This window comes from Eleginops maclovinus, chromosome 17 (assembly GCF_036324505.1).
Source record: "Eleginops maclovinus isolate JMC-PN-2008 ecotype Puerto Natales chromosome 17, JC_Emac_rtc_rv5, whole genome shotgun sequence".
NCBI classification, from domain to species: domain Eukaryota; kingdom Metazoa; phylum Chordata; class Actinopteri; order Perciformes; family Eleginopidae; genus Eleginops; species Eleginops maclovinus.
Window position 1 is genome coordinate 550,846 of NC_086365.1, and position 24,058 is coordinate 574,903.

A 24,058-nucleotide genomic window follows, 5' to 3' on the forward strand; every position below is an offset into this window, starting at 1 on the left:
TCCTGACATCATCCGCAACTGGCACCAGTATTACAGACATAATACTTAGCAGTTTGAGGACGCATGGCTGTGCTATTGAAGATTGATGGTTTCAAAACTAGTAAATTATCTTTGCCAGCTAAATCCTTTAGCTGTCGCTTTCGGGTTGGATGGCCTTTAAGCACGCACTATAGGAGAGATCAGTTTTTCAAGGCGCATCTGTCACTGACTGAGCCAGTTGAGTACATACTTGACAGTAGGAAAAAAAATACATCCCAGTATGTACCTATTCTTCCGATATTGTCATAGTTTTTGGACAACAAACACATTCAAGGCACAATATTGCAGAATAAAAGACAATCTGATGTCTCCTCTGGATACAAATCATTGCATGATGGATTTTACCTCAGACAGAACAGCTTGTTATCAGGGAATGAACTTAAATTTCCATTGATTCTCTACATAGATGACTTTGAAGTATGCAACCCTCTGGGGAAATCCTGCAAGAAGCATAAAGTCACAGCTGTGTACTGGGTGTTCGCAGACATTCCTGCTACTTTGCGATCTACTCTAACTTCTATTTACCTTGCCATTCTTTGTAAGGCAGGTGATGTTAAGCAATACGGATACTCAAAAATGTTGGAGCCACTGCTAAAAGATTTGAAATCATTTGAAGATGATGGTGTTTTTGTGCCAAGTCTGGGAAAAGCAGTCAAAGGGACTGTATTTTCAGTAGTTACTGACAATCTTGGAGCTCACTCCCTTGCTGGGTTTGTTGAAAGCTTTTCCTCCTTGCACTTTTGTCGCTTTTGACTCGGCGAGCGTTCACAGACCCAGGAGCATGAAGTAAGGTCGGTTGATACAGCCCCGGCCAAAAATGTCAAAAGACCGAAAAAAGCGGAGGTAAATTATCTCCCTTAACATCTGATCGGAGAAGATGAGAACACGTTGGAGAAGGAGAGCTGGAGTTAATCGAGGAAGTAAAGAAGAGGAAAAACGGAATAACCATCAGTGAAAACATTTCCAAAACCTTCTCAATCCGTAGAGGGGAGTCGGTGACCCTCAGCACACAAGTCAGTGTTTTCAAGGAGAGATGGCCTGGTTTATTCAGTGGGGCTCAGGTGAGAATGTTTAGTTTATTTTAAAATGTTTTCACCAAGCTCATTTCAACACACTTGTAAATGTCAATGTCAGAGTTGTGAGTAATGTGGGTTGTCCCCTATGCTTTGTATTAGATCAAGGAGGAGTTCCGACACATAACAACTGTTTCCCTGGAAGAGACTTTCATGCTGAAACTGGATGGGTACACACCATGTCTCCAGCTGATGCGTGCCAAAGGAGTAGCTGCTGGCTCTAGGATGTGCCCTGTCCTGGGCACAATTGATGAGGTACATTTATTTAAATGTTTCACTCAAGAATATGAAAATGCTGAAAAAAGTCGTCTCACTAAAATGCATTTCCTCACAGCCCCAGTGTATTGAAAAAAAGAGGGATGCAATGGTCAGGTGCCTCATTGAGTACCTTGGGGAACGCGATGAAGAACTCTTTCAGGACAGCCAGGTATGTCACTAAAGACTGATCAATTTAAGATTTTGACCACATTATTTGGTAGGTTGCTCTGATACTATTGTTTCATTTCTATGATTAACCACTCTTACACCTACCAAATAAATATGCATTTTATTGCTGTACATCTGTAAACATATTATTGTTTTTATAAATGGTTTAGCATTCACAGGGCAATTATTTATGGATAATTGACTGATGGCCTTAACTACTCATGTCTGTTTAAGATGGTTAATTAGAAAAATAATGCCAACCAACAACGTTTTTTGCTGTTAAATTCAAATCAAATGATAACAATCATGCACTGAAAAGTTATGTAGATGGGAAAGTGTCAATTTAATTTAATTGATTAAATAGATGCGCGATTTGACTGGGCCTGACATTTTTGTCTTAATTTCAAATGTTGTTTTGATTTTAATCGTTGCCACTCATTTTTAAACCATTAAAAGCCTATATTGTATAATGACTTCTTGATAATATGCCTAATGTAAACATGGAGGATGTGCATGTAAACCTCATGGACCAAACTTTGAAGATCCTTGTGGTCCATGATGCCAGGGACAGTGGACCAGCAGATGTGTCCTTTGTCATAGAGGGAGACACAGTTTTGAATTTGTGTGGATACCAAGCGAAGGCATGTGCACTGTTGATGGGATCTACGCCCTCAATGTTGAATACCCCAAAAACCTCAAATACACATTTGAGGTATTCCAAAAACAATTTTTGGAGCTTGATGGAGCCAAGCTGGTTAAAAAGGTCTAGAGCCTCAAATGTCCAGACTCATGGAGTAAACAATTTGTTCTGAAATGGATGTGGATTTGAATGTTCACTTGTTTTATTGCCGAGTGACACAAACACAAAATTACGTGATGTGGAGAAAACACAACATTTTCTGCTTACTGGATTAATTGCACTTGGAAGATATTGTTCAAAGTGTTTACAATTTTCATGCACCTTACTGTAAAAATGATCTCATTTTATGACTATATTTAAGATCCTGCTCAAAGTGTTTACAATTGAAACACACTTTGCTGTTAAAAGAATCTTATTTTGAAGAAATATTGTTCAACGTGTTTATAATTTAAAAGCACTTTACTGTTGAAATAATCTCAATAAATAAAACATGATCAATAATCTGGTGTATGGCAATATATTATTTACTAGTACCTTTCCCAAAGTAGTTTTAATTTGTAATATTCATTAATAATTACTTATAATTATTAAGTAAATTAGCAACTGCCTGCCTACAATTATGAGTAAATATTACTCATTAGTAATAATATAGTATTACTCATTAGTAATAATGTATAAACAAATTGAGTTAAACTTCACCTAATTTCCTAAAGTGAGTTTTGTATGTTCAATTTGGGTAATATTTACCTAAATATTGTGTGAAATCAACTCAAAAGATGTGTGTGCAAATTGTTACCCCCTTTTTATTGAGTAGTTCTTATAGGTTGTTTATTACAGTGTAAATCTGAACAATAAACATTTAAAAACGTGCAAAACTGATAAATAATTGAAAAAGAACCTTTCTCTAAAGAGGGAAATGTTAAGTAGCACAGTGCACAGGAGGATCTCTGCTTCCTGTACAAAGCTGTGCTGTTGGAGCAGGGAGTTTTGTACTTATTACAGCTCTGTTTAACCAATTAGGGAATGCTAATGAGGACACTGCTTACTAACATCTGCGCTTCACCTGGTGGGAGTGCTGAGTGGAAGATCTGCCCCCCCACCTACATCTCATTTTGGGAAAATATATGCCCTAATTTCTTTTCATAAAGATGGTTTTATGACTTTAATTCTTTATTGAGCAGAAATGATGGGAGAGGAGGCGGTGGCAGGATGATGCAGGGCTGGGATAGGAAGGGTCGATTCATTTCATCTCTGATCTAAAAGAGTTCTGCAAAAGACACTTTTAGTTACATCTCATACAGGATATCTGAGCTGACCTTGGATCTGATGAAGGGTAATACTCGACACTATTAGATTTTAATGCATCAGTGTGTTAGCATGGCAGCTGCCTGAGGTGGAGCGAGTTTAAATTCTTCATACACATTTAGCTTGTTTGGTCCAGTTGTTTTCAAGCTAGGGCTCAGGCTCCTCCGAACGGTCAACTCGCAAATCTGAGGGGCCACGAGATGGTTAAAAAACTAAGTCATAATAGGAGCCGATAACAGAAAGATCTCACGTAGAGAGACGGTGCCGCGACATGCTTGCTAAGCTATGATTGGATAATTGATGCTCAGGGGAGGGTTTAGCTAGCCTGGCACCGCCCTCCTACGTACTTCCGCTCAATTTCCCTTCAGTACTCTGTCTGGGTTTTCGGTATATTCGCGGGTTTTCTCCGGCCAATCTTTACCTGTCCAATCAGTGAACAGAGGGAGTGGCTTTGAACGATGACGTTGAGGTCGTGCGCGAATTTGAGTTGTAGTTCAGCAATGGCGGTGGAGAAAGATGCAAGCGAAGCCATTCGATCCGTTGTGGCAACGCTGCTGCGCATGACATACATCATGACCAAACGTTAGCGATTGGTTATGGCAGATCCAGAGTGGCACTGGGCAGATCCAATAGTTTTAAACTTCAACAGAGTACCTGCCTAGGACCAGGCTAGGGTTTAGCCACATTATAAAAATTCTTTGCATTTTCCCATCACAAAACAACTTTCCTCCGAGATCACGAAAGCCTTCTCTTGGCTCAGGCAACAACACATTCCTCACATGGTCCTCTTCGCCCGTGTCCTCTGCGGCCTGCTGTAAATCACAAACATGTTTTTGGTGTACGGCTCAACTCTGCCCTCGTTTTTCAAACCCAGTGTGTGTAACACGACCTGCAGGTCCACGCACTCTATCACTAAGGTTGTCCTTGTTAAAAATAATTTATACAAGGTGACAGAAATAATTTGCTCCCAGCGGCGGGGGAAGCAGAGAAGCCCTCTCCTCTGTGAATCAGCCTGCTAATCTGTGCAGAGATGGGATGGCAGCGGGTGGAACTCTCTGTCGAAGATTAGGAATGGATTCATTGGTCTTACACGTGGAATGGTGAATATGAAACATGATCATGATCAGCGAGCTCTCTGAGTGTGTGAACTGTTCATTACGTGGCATTAAATACATTGAGCTCCACTGGATGATCACTTGCTTGTACGTTTGAACACGTGTGAGTGTGTGCTCTGCACATGTATGCTAAAGGCTATCTCATAGCAACAGCTAAATATTTAATGTCTGCTCTGCCTGCTGGTGTGCTGTGTGTTCAGACTGCATCAGCAGGCTCCTGTTAAACATTCAGTTTTCAGCTAGTCATGAATGTTACATGAAGAGTAAACAGAAAACACCTAAATGCAACCGTTATTAAAGCAGAAGGAATTAAGATCTGTTCCCTCATGTGCTCCGGTTATCTGACTGTGGATCAACCAAACAGACACACAAGAGAACACTACAGCTCCCAGCATGCTTTTCATGGTGTGATGATGTGTTAACTGTCCACAGATATACTAAATCAGATTGTGAGATGCTGCTATCTACCTGAGCTAATGTCGTCTACTAATCAGAAGGTCATGTCGGTGTTGGGCAAGCTATTTAACACCGAGGTGCTCCTGAAAACATGGCGAACAGTGTGTGAATGTGTGTGTGAATATATAATGCTTTTCAATGAAAACAAGAATAGTGACGTCACAATGTTCCTCTATTGTCGCAAATCATTTACAAAATCAAAATAATCACAATGAGGTGCAAAGCCCCCCAATATCCTAAACATTGCTCTGGTATTGCTATGGTTTAAACAGTTGAAATCATCAGAACATTTTTGACAACATTCCAAAGCTCCACATCCGTCAGCCCGCCTGCTCCTTCACTCTACCCCATCACTGTATGCTAGGTGCTGACCGCCCAATACAGAGCATTACCATCATCAGCACCCGGGAGGGTGTTCTCTCCCACGTCCTCACACTCTGCAGCGGACAACCCTGCTCCACTAACTCCATCCGATTTATGGTAGGTTACACAAGGCTCCATAACAGCAGCTCCACATCATCCACTTAGAGTGTGTGTGTGTGTGGTGTGTGTGTGTGTGTGTGTGTGTGTGTGTGTGTGTGTGTGTGTGTGTGTGTGTGTGTGTGTGTGTGTGTGTGTGTGTGTGTGTGTGTGTGTGTGTGTGTGTGTGTGTGTGTGTGTGTGACAGTGAAGCGCTGCAGCTGCTCAGTCTCACTGCTGAATATCTGAGCAGTCACACACACTAACAGCCTGTTATGCTGCCATCTCCTGCTCTTGAATTCAGAATCATAAACCAAACTCTATTCAATTGAGAGGAGCAGGCTCACCTCAAAATCCTATTAATGTTATCTGTTTTGTTTCTTTGTTTGTTTGGCACAGACAAACATGTGCATACACACAATAAAGCGCTCAGCGCAGATCCAGATTGAGAACATTAGCACGGTGACAGAGCTGGAGAGGATCCAGAGCATTCCATAACCGCTTAGACCCCCCCATCATTGTGATCATGGGCAGCCTAAGTTATAGATCACCTTTTCATCCCGCAGAGTGATAGGAGATGATCCTGGCACGGAGAAGGGCTGTGAGGGGGCCCATCACAGGGGGCTGTGATGGGCCCCCTGCTGCAGGACTTTGATTGTAAACTTATTCAAAATTATTTCAGCTGAAACAAAGTTTTAGGGACACTGCTGGTAGGATTTTATCTCATATAAATGTGAGATTTTTTTAACAAAGTAGTAATCTAAAGAACATGATGTAATGAGAATACACCTCACAGATACTAGGGAACTGCACATGTCTTGTTTTCAGATCAGTTGAGCCTTCACATACTGTCCATATGCAGTTATTGTTTTTGGGTTAAATATCATGATTACATTATCTACTTATATGTTTTTTTGTGTCAGGCCTTCTGATAATAGTTTAAAAAATATGTATTTATCTAGATAATTGCAATATATTCTGTTGTTAATTACAGAATGATATAATTTCTTTAATTTTCTTTATTTTTCTGTCTTTATTCTCTGTAACACACTGTTACACCCTGTTGCACTTCAACACTGTAACAGACTGTTACACACCGTAACACATAGTTACACACTGTCACTGTAACACACTGTTGTACTATAACACGCTTTAAAATACAGTAACATGGTGTAACGTGTTAGGGAATTTTTGGCTTAGGTAGTTAAACTTTGAGACAGCTCATCATTTTGTCCTTCCTCTGTCTGCGTTCCCATGGCATAGGTCTTTCGGCCTTGGGGTGCTGTTATCTCCTTTAAAGAGGGGCAGCTTGGGTGCATTGTTGATGCCAGTCTATAACCGAGCACAAGCTACCAAGAGATAGTTATTGTTCAGGGACGTCTAGAAGCCCCTCTTATCTGGAACATAGTTTCCCCGGCGCACATTCTTTTCCATGGACGACAGTTTTAGTTAGATTCAGGGTCCATATTTGTCTGATCTCGCTGATGAGGAATGTTGATTATACAATCTGAACTCGTTAAAATCTCGTATTGTAGTACAGTTCTTCAGAATTGGTTTGGCAACCACTTTGTCAACTCATTGCTGCAGCAAATGTCTTGTCAATTCTCCGACCGTAACTTCAGAATAAACCATCAGTGTTTGCCATCAAAGTTCCAGCCCTACCGTGTCTCTCTGAGTTTCGTATCCATTGTTCCAGAAGTTTCCATCACATAACGCACTGTTACACACTGTTACGCAATGTTACACGCTGTCACTCCCTGCCACTGTCACTCGCTGTAACACACTGTTACACAATGTAACACACTTTAACGTGCTGTCACACACTGTAATACACACAGGATATTTTTATCATATTGCCAAGTTCCTCTGGGAGTTAAAGGAAGCATTACTGATGATTCCCAACAAATGAACAAAGGAGTCTTGTGAATTATTTAACAGTGCTGCTATGTTATTCATAAACTTCTAGTCTCAATTAATTATCATAAGTTTGGCACTAAATACTTGTGAGTACCCGTGAGAGTGAGGGGTATGGCATGCTAGTACTTTAGTCACTGTGAAACACTGACCACTGCACATCAGCTCGTTATTTAATAATAAGAGCGTTTTAAGCACCGTGATCGGATGTTTCTTATTGAAATGCACCTTGGGAGTTGTTGACTTGGTTGATGCAAATTTTTTAAAGAATCATTAGTATAAAATAATCTCCAATGAAAAACAGACTTTGACGTTTCGTATTTATAAGCTTATCGAACAACATAATTTCCAAACCCAATAATAAGTTCAATGGTATAAACAACACCAGCAATCAGACACAGACTACAGTTTTCCTGCTCCTTCTCTCCCTAAAACACAGATAATGCAGCTCTTGCGTCAGGCCGGAGTGGAGCAGCCAGCCGGGTGATTCAGGACTGTTCTGCCCAGTAAAGCTGGTTCAGGAATCAGGACAAAGCTCCTGCTGTCACACGCTGCCTCAACAACAGGCAGGATGACACATGACTGTGCCTCAGTTACCACAAGCCAAGGTTGCTGACTCGTCATCCTCCGCATTCTCAACAGTATAATAATCAAAATGTTGTTGTTACTGCCAGGATGACTACAGTTTGCTGTGAGTGGCGTGTGGGAGGGGACAGGTGGTTCTCTGGCAGGTTGATGAAACAGTGCTTCATCAGCAGAAAAATACAGCTGTCTGCCAGCAGGTATGTGCAAGTTTCTGCACGTCATATTAAAGTTGACTGGGAAAATCATTTCTCACACTGTGGGAACTTCTTCAAACTGCACATGAGTCATAAACAGCACGTGAGGGTGAGGTTTCTGCTCTGTGCTGAGGATCCTGTGTGCTGCCATGATTTAGGCTACTGAAAACCTTATTTATTTGAAATACAGTTAAATACAGAAAAAGTTATTATATCCTATATCATGCTTTAATTTAATTGTTTAAGAGCAGCTTGTCACTGCCTATTTTTCTTACAACACTGGATTGGACCTGAGTGGCTGGCAGACTCACCAGAATCCGGGGAGAGAAAGTGTTCTTCTCAGATAATGGTTTGTACCAATTTCTCACTTTTCTGTCGCATGTGCAAGCTCCAACCTGGATGACCTTATCATCCAACGGAGCAACTGAGGGAAGCATGTGGTGGTCCCCGAGTCTTTGAGATGAGTATCTGACGAGCACATTAGTGTTCCCTCCCCAGGTAGATAGGACATCTGCAATCTGCAGCTGAGGTCTCTGTTGGAACGGACCAGCTAAGGACCCGTTTCAGCGAGCATTCAAGCCACTTACATAGGGAGGAGGAGCTGTTGGGCCACAGCCTTAACCTTCCCCTTCCTAATTCTCTGGTACACCGATGTGGGAACAGAGGGACGAGCTGAGCGCTACCTGGCAGGAGAGGATTGTGTCAACATGAGATTTACCTGTGGACCCACTCCTGTGATCAGACTGGAACACACTCAGTAACGGCAGTGTGCTGGATGGACCACTGTGTTCTGTGTAGAGATTCAGACTGCTCTGAGATGCATTCAAATCACACTCCTCAATCCAATAGGTTGCTATGGTAACCGGAGTGCTCGCTGGTGATCTGTTGTGCCGCTTGAGGGAAAGTATTTCAGAATAAATGATTTATGTTCTAGTTATGTTAGTGTTATTAACGGATTAACAGCATATAAGGAGAGTCCTTGTGTTTTTTTAACAGAGAAAATGGTTAACAATAACAACACATGTGAGAGGATATTTGGGGGGGGTGGGCAGAAGGAACAGTCTGCCACACAGATATTTGTTGTGTGTGTTTGGTATAGCCAGCACAACACTGTGTCCTGACCTGAATGGAGGACAGGGTGAAAATGAGAAGCTGCGTTCAAAAGCAGCGTGGGGGGGAGGGTAAGAATCTGCACAGGAAACAGATGAGTGTGTTTCCTCTGATCCCTCTGACCTCACTTCCTGAGGATCACTGAGAAGCCATCCATGATTGACACTCACATTCACACACCAGCAGGTTCTGTGTGAATCGCTGTAGATTAGAGATCTTCTACATAGAAATGATGTGTTGTTATAATGTAACAGCAGGGATATTATTACATCAACTTCAGTTCGTATCGTAGAATGTCGTATAAAACTTAAATGTGCTTATAACTTAGGTATGCATCAATTTATACAATCTCATGTTCGATGTATTTGTTGCATAATGTGCAGGTTTACTCTCCTCGTGAACTAAATATCTCTGGGGTTAAAGCTGTAGTGAGACAGGAGCAGTGTGTAGATGTCCTCTCCTTGTTCTCCCCCATGTGTGTCTGTATTACAGTCCCCTCCAGCCTGACACCCCTCACACACACACAAAACAAGTAATGATAATCACAGGGGCGCAGGTTTAGGCACAAACAGACCCTACATCATACAAACCTACAATGGAAACAATGGAGGATCCCAGGAGAGGTCATTCAAGGTCATCCGTCTCTATATACATTGAGCCGAGCTGCTTCTGCTCGAAACGTATTCATCAACTGCCGCCTGACGGAACCCTCTGCTCTGTTCAACACAGTCATGCTCCTCTGTAGCAGCGCACAGGTCAAGCTTTCCCTTTGTCCTGGTGCTGTCCTGCTCATCAGGAGGCATGAAAGATGTTTATGCCAAATTGAAGAAATTTCATCAAGGCGTTCCTGAGCTATCTTGTTAATACAATGTTGAGAACACCATGCCCGCGCAGAGGCATAATCAAAAACAAAATATCTGCATGGCTAGATTCCATTAGAAGAAGGATTTCCTTGGGCAACTGATCCTAAATAATATCCATATATTAACAAATTGCATGGCCATCAATTATGTAGGCAAGAAGTGGCAGATTGTCCTAAATATGTGTACTTCATTGAGATCAAATGAAGAGCAAGAAAATATTAAAACAGAAGAGCACATCAAAACAAGAGTCCACTCAACACACTCCTTATCCTGATTTATGTCCTCAGCTGGATGACTTGAATAAAACACAGCAGCACCGACATCCAGCCTGCAGTTTGAGAGGCTGAGGCAGAAGAAGCCTTCACTCCATCTGAAATATTATCACGGTACATGCTTGATGAAATAATCCTAGCGTGTGGGAACAACACTGAGGATTTAAAGAGGATGAGCAGAAGAGGAATAACACAGGAACAGGTTTTAAAGCTTTTTGTGTAGACATTTCCTGTTACGTAAGATATCTCTATAAAGGGACAGTTTTCTGCTCATCATGTAGGCGTTTCTATGAAGTATCAACAGAGCGGTACGGTAGCTTTGGAAGCTCTTGATACAGTGCTGAGTGTTGCTACCGTCGTGCTAACACTGAACAGGAAACCAGAAACACTTAGAGGCTCTTCCTGAATCCAAATGTCAACAAAGTCTGGCGATTTAGGACATACACAACCCAAGACCACAACCGAAATGTTTACATGTAGGGATGCACCGATACATCGGTGAGACATCGGCATCGGCCGATGTTAGTCCTATTTACCACCATCGGCACATCGGCAAAATAAGGTGACATCACCGATGGCAGTCGCCGATGTTTATGTTTTGCTACGTGACCGGGAGAAGTCGCATTAGCGTCATTGTTTTTAAATCTGACGGACCAAATCTGAAGTCAGGGCATCATTTTAAAGGATTAGAACAGTGACTGTAGGTCTGCCGTAACTTTAAAGTCATTCGGGGGGGCGTCTCCTCTCCTCTGTGAGGAGCTGCTGCTGCACGCTGCGCATGCTGCAGGACTTCTGCCCCGTGTACCGGGTGTCTGGAGGATCGGTAAATTAAATCCATCATTCAGTGTTCTTGGGAGGCCGTCGTATAGATTTGTGACTTTGTTATACTTGCTGCTACTCCTGTTAACTTCCAGAAACTTACCATGGCTCGCTCAACCTCTCTCGCGCTTACACATGCACACACGTATCCCCCACTCTCTCTCTTAAAGGGTAAAAATGTTATCAGCAAAAATGTTATTCTTAAAATCGGCATCAGCCGACATTTTTGCAATCGGTGCATCCCTATTTACATATATTCAACTGTGATCTTATACAACGTCTTTATATAACTATCCTCGATATTATATTTTATACTAGTATATGGACCAAAAGTTTTCTTCAACCTTTTCATAACTGCTTATTATTCGGACGCTTGTAAAAATGTTTAGTTTAGAGTGTGCAAAATGTAACTTCCACTGTGGCACAATGGGATCACTATACTGGAGATAAGATCACAGCACTACTAGCATCAGTGGTTACATCCTCTATTAACATTCATATCTTTCCACCATTTGTTATGGGCTGGTTATGATTTGCTATTGATCTTATCTCACCGTCACATTCATTTCTGGAGCATGTGCAAGGTTAAAGTAGGGAAGGATACACAGTCACCATCATGTGCATGCACACATGTGTGTGTATGGGTATATGGTAGGAGTGTGGCCTGATTAGAGTCAGAATCAGAATCCAGTTTATGAACAGGTACACATACAGGGAATTAGCTTTGGGATCTGCTGGTGCGAACATAAACAATCTGAGGCCTCCGCTCCCTGAGCATCTGATGAAATGTGGTTAGCCAGGTTTTTGGGGCACTCTGAATGCTGAGAGCACTCCTGCATCAAGGTCAAAAGTTTGATTGGCTGTCGACTGTCAGCAGAGCCAGAGTAGGAGGAAAACAGAATCAGCTTCCTGCTTTACCCGTCCTGAACACATCCTTCCTAGTGTTGCAGTTTGAAGATACATTCATTCCATGATTTTGCAAATATTTGATAGGAATTACAATCCAGCCTTGAATCTCCAATAGTTTCACAGTTATTGGCCAATCAATGTTTGATGGTGGAACTCCCAGATCTGGATCACTCCCTAAATCAATTTAACTCAGTCCAGCATATTAACTGCTGAAGCACAATTTAAGATATCCTGCTTTCAGAGACACAAACTGATCATCAGCCCGGTAAATACAAGAATATCTAACCCGGAAATGTATGTTACTGCCTCAATAAACAGTTTTAAAAAGTTGACATTCATGCAGAGGAGATAGGTTGTAACTTTATACTCCAGTTCCTCCAATATAGCCAATCAGCAACAGACATTAAACCTAAAATGTATCTTCCTATATTCCCAATAGAAAAACAATCTTCACAAATACGGCCTGGGTACTATAGTGCCAGGTATTCAGATCCTTAAATCAAAACCCTTATACCACAAGTTAGAAGACACTCCACACTCTCTGGGACTCCTCTCTCAGGACGCTCAGCCTCAACAGAAGCTGTGGCCGTGTGACAGGAGGACAGGATGTTTGAAGATCCCGCTGCAGACCTAACACCAGAGGTCTCTCAACAAAATAAGAAGCAATGAATAGGGTTGGAAACACAGCAGACAGACGACGACGAGTCACTGCAAGGACTTCCTCTTCGGTGTAGCAATGCGTCTTGGTTTTTATTTTCCCTGTGTCAGCATAAAGCTTGAGTCATGGGCTGCAACACGCTGCGTAGAAGAGACACAATGAGAGGGAATTTGAAAAAGCTTCACCTTGGCTGTTTGGAATACTGACTCTGACACGCTACTGACCTTTGACCTCTGACAGTAAAACAGCAGGGGCTGGTTTGTGCAGTTGTCATTTTCCCTGAAGCATTTAGAGATGAAAGAGGAGGAGAGTTTTTCAAAGCCTAGCTGTGCTGCACATCCCCATGATACTCAGCGCTGTGCTAATACACAGACAGATGAATAAAAAATGAAGCGGAAAGGACACAGGGATGAAATGAAAGAGAATCACAGTCTCACCTGGAACTGACAATTAAAGAGAGGAGGGGTAGTCGTCATGTCAGTACTCCCCCTCCAATTCCCACTGTATATCTGTCACTTTCATCTTTTCCATCTATTATCCAGTATATATGGATTTACAAAAGCTACATTATGTGCAGATTCAGTTTCAGTTCTGATACCAGCTGCCAACAATAGGAGTAGGGAGGAGAACGGTGCTCAATCATACCAGACACATCCATTACTGATATTATCCTGTCCTTGTTTGCTCTAAAAACCTGTTCTCTGCTCATGAATGTGTCCCTGCATGCTGCTGGGCTCCCCCAGGAGCTGCATACAACTGTCATATGTATGTGCATAGACATGCAAGTGCATTAGCTATGCAAGTAAATGCATATGGTATTCATATCAGTCATAGTAATGGACTCATGGTCCGGTCACATGCAGAACACACAGTATGGAGCCTGTGTCACATACTGTCATTTGGAGAAAAAGTTATCTAGCTCAAGTTCTGCCCAGAAACATTTAGCAATTTGCCATTAGCTAAATGAGCTAAAGTTAGCACAGCGAGCACATCGGTGTGTGCGTCAGTCACACTGGGAATTGGGAATGAAATGTGAGAGACTGTAGACCTGCCTGTGGCCAGACCAACCCTGTTTGTTGTCTCTACTGTCATAGGATAGGGCCATTGTGAATGGCACAAACAATCAATATCGTCGCGATGGATGTGGATGTGGTTGCTTTCAAATGTAACCACTGTCAATTTACACATCATTCTTAAGCCAGAGTCGGCACAGAAGAACAGTGAGCAAACCAGTCCACACTGGTATATGACTGGATGTGGGGGATTCTTAGTATTTGTGCCTGCTGCTTTATAGTATAAAAACATATTTTACGTCATGAAATCCCTGCAGCATGTGAAGTCAGAAACAATGAGGAACCAGCAGACTCTGAGACGCATCGCCAGGGCCACAGTTTACCTTTGTCAGATCTGCTACAAACCACAGCTGCTGCTTCGTCTCACTTCATCTGAAAGTGAGACCAACATCTGACAGCCTCCAGTGGCCAGCAGAGGAACTACAGCTTTTGGCTCATGTTTCCCTGCTCTGCTTTATGGAAACACATTCATTCATTACCTCCATTCACAACCATCACTACTAATAATGCACACGTTTTATTTTTTATTATTCTATTTTTTAGTTTCATAGTGGCTCTTGAATTGCATAGTTCATTTTTACCTGTTGCCTTCTGGGAAAGTGTTGCCTTCTGGGAAAGTGCTCAGTGTCATACAGAAATATGAAATGTTCCTTATATTATAATGATAGTTAACTGCTGTCTATTAAAGAAATGAAAAGATATGTATCATTGTGCATTTGTTCTTCCCCTGTGCCACACACACCCAACCTGTTTGAGTTCCTTTGTCAGTCTATTCGGTTTAGAGAGTATTCACATTCAAGTATGAAATCAGCACTTTAATCAATGGAACATTCAAAAGAAAAACAACTTCCTTATAACCTTGCATGCACATACACCACACATGAAGAAGAATTCCCCTCCTTCAGCGCTTTACTGTCTTGCAGAGCATCACTGAGTTTCTCACAGTGAGTCAGAATCAGCTGCTGCTGCAGTGGCTGCAGTTCATTGGGTTTTCTGGGGCGCACGAAGCTACACGGATACATTGTTTTTATTGAACTGAGACTGTTTCATTTGTGGTGTTCCCAAAGCACTGAGCTGCTGCAAAGCAGACAGACGGACTGACGAGAGGTGACATGAAACACTCTGGACTGGAAGAGAGAAATAGGCAGACACAGATTACCCCTACCTCTTCTCAATGTCAGCTCCAGGTTACACTGATTCTCTCTCATTTCATCCCTCTATCCCTCTCTTACTTCTGTATTCATCTGTCTCTGAAAGCCTCTTGACCTCATTTATCTACACAAGCTTCTCAAATTATGGCCTGTTTGTTAGCTGTCCTAATACAGATGTCAAAGGTCAGCTTTATGTCAGAGTCAGGAGATCAGGTTCCAAAGCAGCCAGGGTGAAAATGCGACCCCTTACCACTGTGAAACAACATGACCATTAAAGAACTCTATGGAGCAGAAGTGAGCATAACAATTGCTAAATAAAAAATAGAAAAGCTAAGTCATATTTTAAGTTGCATTCTGCAATTAAAGCCAAGGTTGCAAGTGAGCTGAGCCAATACTAACCGGGGGAGATAAAACTCTGCAGAGCACTGAGAGCTCTGAGAGGATGTCAATAGCACATCACAGGACATCCTGCAAAAACCCACCTTTTCTTAACAGCAAGCTCAACAAAAGCAATCACCTTTCTTTCTTTAACTCATCCCAGATGCTAAACCAAATGGCTAAATTGCAAATGTATATTGTGCACAATGCCTGACAATGAACATGCAGATGTTCCTCTGTTTGTTTGGTTTCGGAAAGGATGTAGTAGTCTCGTGTTGGTGGTGCTATCGTTGGAAAATGAAATGCTGGGAGGCAAAGTGAATCAAGTCAGGGTAGATGCACACTAACACCAACATTTCCTCCCATGCAGTGGAGAGGCTGCATCAGTAGAAGACAAAAAGACAGAGCATCTGACCGGTGTTTACGGTGCGTTCAGTGTGGACTGACACAACAGCCAGAACAGAATATAGAGTCACAGGTCCCTGGGTTAGAGGTGACATGTCTGTGCTCTGCTGTCTTCTATCATGCTGCCTCCATGACTGCCCAGAGTGCACCATCTCTCCATCAGTCAGGCTCATCCTGCAGAGCGACAGTCCTATCATTTCTGATGCTGTATCAGTCATTACTGCACCAACCAAGCCCTTCCACACGCCCCCCTCACCACCAAGGAGGGGCGGGACTTAAAAATGCACAAGCTGCTGGGTGGGAGGTGAGTGTATGAAAAGGCGTTTGTCACCAGTCCAATAATATCTTTCTGCTGCATACCTAATCTTTCCAGATCAAATCCAATTAGGATGATGTCAACCGTCCAGCAGAGTGAAACTACCACACACACACACACACACACACACACACACACACACACACACACACACACACACACACACACACACACACACACACACACACACACACACACACACACACACACACACACACACACACACACACACACACACACACACACACACACACACACACCTGATGACAGTCAAACCCAATCAGAACCTCCTGGGCAGCGGTACAAATGACCAAACCTTACTGAAAAAAAAAAGAGAATCAGTTACTGTTACTTCTGCACATCCATTACAAAGGGTGTTGTTAGACTCACAGGCAGAGATATCCGGTCTTTAAGGCCCAGGTCTGGGTCACACTTTAGATATAATACATAATATAGATAATATATAGATAACTATAGATCATTCGCCATAATGCAAGATTCAACTACGACTAGGAGACTCAAACCTTTCTAATAATTATATGCTTCTTGATAAAAAGGCAAACCACATCTGCCAAAGTCATTATTAATTGATGGATTATAAACTGAAGTATTTTTGACACTCAAGTCGTAGCAGGTGGAGTTGTAAAGGGCTCAAAGTCTCTCCAGTTAAATCCATGCGATGGAAGGGCCTCGCTCTTTGTTCATAATCATCAATTATACAGAAACAACATCTCTTCTTCAAGGTAGTCTGGAAAAACTCTAAGCACCAACTTCCTGCTCGGTTAGAATGTGTCGGTGACGGACAGGCTGAGGAGAGGTTTGGGTGGAGAGAGCGCAGACAGAGCTATGGAGCTGCTGGACACAGCCTGAAGGGAGGATATCCACACACTGGATTAAAGCTCAAACTTGAAATATTTTGACCCAAACCATATCTTCAGCAGGCTTTACCATCAACTGGTTGTTATCTATTTTTTTAAATCATAGAATTGTTATGTCCTGAATTTAGAATGAGATGTGCAGATTTTGCTGTATCTCGGGTATATCATTTTCAAAGCCATGGGGAACCAGGAAACATACCGGTTCCTTTTTATTGTGTAAGGATATCATACACACTGCCATGAGACATTATTGTGCAGCTCATGAAAGTCATATACAGTACACTGACAAATGAGAGTGGGGGTGCAGTAGGGGGAGGCATTAAACCTGTATGAATGAATGGAGAACAAATGCAGTGGCCTCTATAGCGAGCACTTTACCCACTGAATGATGAACTGTGTGTTTATTCAGCCATGTTTGCATACAGCTTGACAGCAACGTTACCCATTTTTATTGGATTGTATCCAACACTACACATCCCCAAATTCTGCATCTTATTACCATCATCCTCTGCTACTGCTCACCAGCTGCACCGTGGAAATGTCAGGCGAGAAACGAGTCTGCAGCCTGTGACACAGAGGGGCAATCCTTTAAATCTCGGTCAGGACCAACCTTTCCATCTGATGGTGAAACATCAACTAAACATGTTCATCTATTTGTGATTTCAAACATTATTCTACTAACACTGCACAACACAGCACATCTGACGTAGTTTCAAATAAAAAGGTGGATGTGAGAGTATCCATGTATGTTAAAGACATTTGAACCTGATTCTAGGATCAGATGAATGGTGGAAGTGGAAGTCCCAGTTCCTCTAAAAGTCTCATCCATGTTCCTTAATGTTCTGACATACTGTAGAAGCCAATCATGAAAATCCCCAGTCCTTTTTAATCAGACTTTAACCTTCATGGGAGGTCATCTGGATACAGTGTGACCAAATACAGGCCGACATAGCCCAGAGCTAGCTCACTGACCCAAAACATGAGCATGTACAGAACGTGTGGATGCCAAAAGGTCAAAAGAAAAAAAAAGTAGGAATTATGTAATCCTTTATTTTAGATTTGTTGTTTTACACTTTCGACCAATGTGTAAGGTCCAGAAAGTCCGGTCAGCATGGGCCCACTCTGTACCTGCAGTCAGAGACCAGCAGAGCTACTGTTCCTATAAGAAGATATTAATGCTTAAAAACAGGCTAGGTTTAGGAGCCTGTTTGCCTTGATTGACAGCTGTCTCATCCTATCACGATCATGACTGCCACTCTTCTCTAGTGCAGCAGTGAGCAGCTAACACAGAACATTTCCTCCATAACCAGCCAGGTGACACGCTGTTAACAGGTTTTCATTTCCCTCAGAACCACACTGTGCCATGCTCACCTCAGAGAACGTGAGAAGTATTCTGAGACATGAGAGGCTGCCATGTTTAACTCCAAGCCAAAACTTCTCACGTGCTCTGGGTGAATGTTCGAGCAATTAGTGCGCTGTGCAAGAGAAACACCTTGGAAGCACTTCAAAATATTGGCAATCAAAGAAACACTTGGAAGACATTGCAGTAGCTCTGTAGCTCTGAAAACTGTGAAACATGCAGCAACCAAACAGAAAATGTGGCTCAGCCAGCCCAGCTTGTTTCAGTTCTCCCTGAAACAACCGTGGGGTGGACTGTAGAAGTCCCAAAGCAGAAACAAGAGGCAGAAAAGGTCTCTTTCTCACACTCCACTGGGGCTTTGCACGCTCTGAAGTCAGGAGTGTTTCAATCTTTGTGGTTGAAAATCATAATCTAAAAAGTGATGAGAGTCCTGTTACCATGGGATGGGTCTGATGACACCAGCTGCAGAGTAGAGCAATCCTAAGAGGCTATCAATCGAACCAACAACCAAGCATAAAAACATCTTCAATATAAATGTAATGATCAACAAAGACAAGAGCAGGTGACCCATGCTCTGAGGGGCTGAGCCTGGGGGGGGGGGGCGCCAACATCATGGATGTAAGAGCGCAGCAGGCCAGCACTGGAATAATGGGCTGATAGAAAAGTGACTGAGCAGGAATTTTGCAGGAATCTGAAGGATTTGAAGAAGTTGTGATGATGAATTGCTGTTCTGGGAATATGACACTGGTCCACTTGTTCAGAGTCAAATGCTGCTCATTGTATTCAGGACTGGATGTGGCAGCATGGATCCAGTCCAGTGCAAGTCAGCAAGAACCAGAAAACCACCAGTGACTGAAATTCAAAATCAACACATTTCTCACAAATCAATCAATAGACAGATTTACAAATGTACAATTACTGTCCACCAATTCTGTCAGGCCTTTATTCTGGGATGTCAGCCTATATGGAGTTCTGCAACACATCCCGATTGGCCCCAAGCGAGTGTGTGGCTAATACATGTTGGGTTCTCAGACTTGGCAGGGAAGCATGAGGCAACAGGCCATACACAACGCTGAGGGCCAGAGGTTCTCGGGGGTCACCATTGGCCCAACAGTAAGTTTTATGGCATGTAGCCCTCTGAATTGCTTAATCCTTCCATGTCACTCTCAGCTGACATGTACACCGTCTCTTAATGTGACCCAGCTGCATTCCCAGCTGTCCACCTGTCCCGCAGAGAGCTGTGCAGCAGCAGGACGGAGCAGCATCAGACTGCATGTCAGTGTTAGCATGTGGGTACTCGTGTCTCTGTGGTATATTTACATGTCCGTGCGCACGCATGCGTGCACGTGCTGCATGCATTCATACATACCAACGAGCAGCGGTTCTGGGCTATTTATAGAGCAGCTATATTAGCTCAGCGTATGTGTCAGCTGCTGCTCTCAAAATGGCCACAGATAGCAGGAGCAGGGAACTAGCTGGAAAAGTAGGTAGAACAAATGAAAGTGCCTTGTCACAACTTCAGAGACAGTGTGAGTTTGAATGTGTGTGCGTGCAGACACACACACACACACACACACACACACACACACACCAACAAGTAGAGCCTGTTCAGCCCAGCAGCCTGTGAGTCACACTTGCTTGTCAAACTAGCGTCCAACTGACAGAAGACCTGTTCCTGAGCAAATCCCTCTTTAGGGGTATGTGTGTGTGTGTGTGTGTGTGTGTGTGTGTGTGTGTGTGTGTGTGTGTGTGTGTGTGTGTGTGTGTGTGTGTGCGTGCGCCTGTGTGTGTGTGCAACTGAAGGTGTGTGTGGTTGTGGTTCTATAAGATAGAGAAAGAGAGAGAGGGAGAGGTGAAGGGCAAGAGCACAGCTGATAACAGAAAGCCTCAACAGCAGCATGAGAAGACAAGGCAGTGTAGCTATCCAATCACATTAATTGTGTGTGTGTGTGTGTGTGTGTGTGTGTGTGTGTGTGTGTGTGTGTGTGTGTGTGTGTGTGTGTGTGTGTGTGTATGTGTGTGTGTGTGTGTGTGTGTGTGTGTGTGTGTGTGTGTGTAAACAGAGGTATATATGAATTCCAGCAGGGCACAGAGGCTGAGGGAAATCTCTGTGCTGCCGACCAAACAAAGCAGCCCCCCCCCCATCATCCATCAGTCTATCAATCTCTCTCCACCACACATTCCAACTCACTTGATGAAGCAGCGAGCCCCCTCAAACGTGTATCCTTCCTCCCATCCTGTTGGTAAATCTGTGAGGACAGGAGAGTAAAACAAAACACAAGACTCAGAAACACAGGTACACACACACACACACACACACACACACACACACACACACACACACACACAGGCGCATACGCACACACACCTGGGCAGCAATGCAGTGTCGGAACCACAAATAGCTAATTTGCCCTTTAATGCATTCCCGCGCCCCCTCCCTATTCCCCGGAGCAGATCTGTAGGATTACTCAGTCAGTGTGTGTGTGTCAGTGTGTCTCAGTGCAGAGCATACAGCTGGGTGAGAGCTGCTGTGCATGTGACCGTGCTTCTCATCACATCTCTCTTCCGATGAGCCTTTATTTCAGAACGTCGCGCTGCCGCACTGCATTGTGAGCGGACTGAGCGCGCGACTGCAGCACGTTCCTCACTCACAGATCTGTCATATGTCACTGGAGGGAATCGGCTCCAAAATCTGTTCTCGCCTACGTGACGGAACTTTTAAAAAGTGTGTCGCAAAGTGCCCAGGTCGGGAGGGGGGGGGGCGCTGTGCGTAATGGTCCGCCAGCGGAGCGGAGGAGCAGAGGCTGTTGCTCTGCTGCAGAACCTCCCTCCCCGTCCCCCTCTTAGAGACTGGTCGCCCCTTTTTCCACCCTGGCGCGTGAAGAACATTTCCCAGGTGCTGGGTGCGTGTGTACGTGCGTGTATTGGCATGGATTGAAGGAAAAGCCCCCTCGGATGTTTACCTGGAGTTTTTCTGTGTCCTGTGATCACAGCCTCTCCAGTAACAGGATGCAGCCAGGTTGTGCTCTTCGCTTCCTCGCTGTTGGTGGAAGAAAACGGGGGAAAGGTGAATAGAGAACCCGAAAAAAGACAAACAGGAAAAATACGTGGAGCAATAAGCACTGCATATCCATAAATCCGTGATTCCGCGTCATATTTACTTGATGAAGAATATGCGTCCATCCCGAGTCACCCCATAACTCCAAGAAGAGGGAAGGCAGGAGAGCCAGTCCGGCTGAGGATCCGCCGCCATGTCTCTCTGAGCTCTGCTGCTTTACTACAGGGCTGCGCGGCGCCGAGCCAAGGGCGCGCACGCACAGTCTCGCGCCCGTTTACAGGAGATGGGAGCGCGCCTAGAGGATAAAGAAGTTCTAATGATTTTCTGCCAAGTGAGGGTAGGCGTGGGGGGGGGGGGGGGGGGTTATTTTGCCACACATGCTTTGTTTTTGCTGTGACCAGTTTACTGATATGCCTAACAACAGTGATGTTGCAACTTGGTCTATGCTCATTTCCCCTTTATTCTATATACTTTTGCCCCTTTTTCACTTATGTATTAAACACAACTACTTGCTTTTTCTCTACCTCCATAATGTAATACACGTGCTGCCGAAGAGGGACACTCTAAATGTATTCTATCCACCTGAAACAAAGTCCCAGCTAAAATATCTGTCAAACTTTGTTTTAATGCGGTGTTTGTGTCTGCCTCTCTCACTGTGAGGGGCCGGACTGCAGTCTCCTGAAGGTCACACTGACTTTAAGTCTGATAACAAATACAAACAATAACAAGACATTGAAAATACTCTACTCGGAAATTTATTTTAATGTAACTTTTTTTAACATTAAAGTCTTTTGTTTATTCAGATTCTGATGATTCTAATCCTGCTCTTCGCTTCCACACAACTCCCTGTGTGCTGCTGCTGTTCACATAAAGCCTGGAGACCTCCTGTCCTCTAAATATTCCTGCTCGTGTCTTTAGGTTTTCATTTGATGAGTCTCTGTGTTACAGACTGATGAGTCTCTCTGAACATGATCATAGACAAAGTGTTCACCCTAAACAGTGTTGGGTGTAACGCATTACAAAAGTAACAGAGTTACAGTAATGTATTAATTTTTGCTGTAACGCAGTAATATAACGCATCGTTTCTGAAATGTGGGTAATATAATACCCGTTACAATTCTCAGTAACGCAGTTACAACACATTTTAACCCGAAATGATGTGGTGTTTTGTTTCTAAGAATTCACAAACATTGCGATACATTCCGACACCAGAGGAACAATTGTGCAGGCAGAATAGTAACTCAGTAAGCCTGTTTACTATTTGTCAAGAGGGCTGCAGAAACAGATTCGAGATTGAGAGCTGCAGGCTCGGAGAAAAGAAAAGAAAAGAAAAAGACACAGGCCGAAGCAACACAGGGTAACTTTCTCTGGGTCTGCTGCTTGAACCCCGAGAAGTTGAGAGACTCGTGGCAGAGTGTTGAAGATCAGCAGCCTCTGTCAGCTGTGGAATCTCTGGCTTTTAGAAAGCTTGTCAGTCAAATCCCCGTTAACACACCAATGACAAGGTGAGCTAACGTTGCCATAGAGACTCGTTCATATACAGCAGGTCACAGGGCCGTGCAGAGGCTCCACTAACATGTTATTGATAACACACAGAGATGTAATGTTACCGGTATCACATATTATTCAGCCCACTGAATCGGAGCATACGTTTAATATCTAGCTCTTTCCCTAATGTTCAGCATGTAGCCTACTGCCAGATAGATAGCTTTAGTTAATGAGCTGCAATAAACTACATTTTAGCATTTAAAGCTATACTTTTGTGGTTATTTTGGTGAAAGTAACGCAAAAGTAGTGTAACACATTACAGTTCAGAGACAGTAATAATGTAATGTAACTTATTACTTTAAAAATACAGTAATATGTTCTGTATTACATTTTAGAAGTAACTTGCCCAACACTGTCCCTAAATAAGGGAAAAGGCAACACAGCTCTTTTAAATATATATTTAGACATTCTTTCCAAATGAAGCATATCTTTACTCCACGCCAGAGCTGTCTTATTGAAAAAGCTCTCAGCAGTCAATCAGCTATATCCTTCAAAAGCACTAACGGCCTAATCCCAAACCCCCCCCCCACTCTATTGGGAGCTCAGTGCTAATGTCCCGTAATGAGGGTCTCCTTCCTGTCTGTCTGATGGCAGGGGCTTACATGGAGCTGGTTGTTTGCTCAAATTTTGATCAGTCTCATGGGAGGGCACAATGGGAGCTCAACTGGCCGAGCCAGTATATATATATATATATTAATCCAACTAAATTTGAGTTATAAGCTATATATTAAATCATTGTGTTTTACTGAAAAAAAATGCAGCAGTGTTTTGAGGAGCTGTTCATCACAACGCTGCATTAATATGACTAACACACTGAAGAGTGAACCAGTCAGTTTAAATGGTTAAACACTGTTTGTGTGTGTGCTACAGCCCCCAACAGAGATCTGTGTGTGTATGTGTGTGTGTGTGTGTGTGTGTGTGTGTGTGTGTGTGTGTGTGTGTGTGTGTGTGTGTGTGTGTGTGTGTGTGTGTGTGTGTGTGTGTGTGTGTTTGAGCACACGCCAGCAGCTCCTCATAAACCCGGGCGGCTAATTACTGAGTCTTTGTGTTGAGG

The 24,058-nt window shown here is 43.2% G+C and overlaps 1 protein-coding gene across 1 annotated transcript in view; it reads right to left on the reverse strand.

Moving 5' to 3' along the window:
* The window catches only part of LOC134879434 (pleckstrin homology domain-containing family A member 5-like), a 166,518-nt gene extending 144,826 nt beyond the window's left edge, over positions 1-21,692 (reverse strand). The window contains exons 1-3 of the mRNA XM_063905944.1: positions 21,560-21,692; positions 21,362-21,438; positions 20,590-20,647 (exon numbers count right to left, since the gene is read on the reverse strand). Of these exons, the coding sequence (XP_063762014.1) occupies positions 20,590-20,647; positions 21,362-21,438; positions 21,560-21,651 (227 nt within the window). The 5' untranslated portion in view covers positions 21,652-21,692. The remainder of the gene's footprint in view (positions 1-20,589; positions 20,648-21,361; positions 21,439-21,559) is intronic.
* Positions 21,693-24,058: the final 2,366 nt, after the last annotated feature.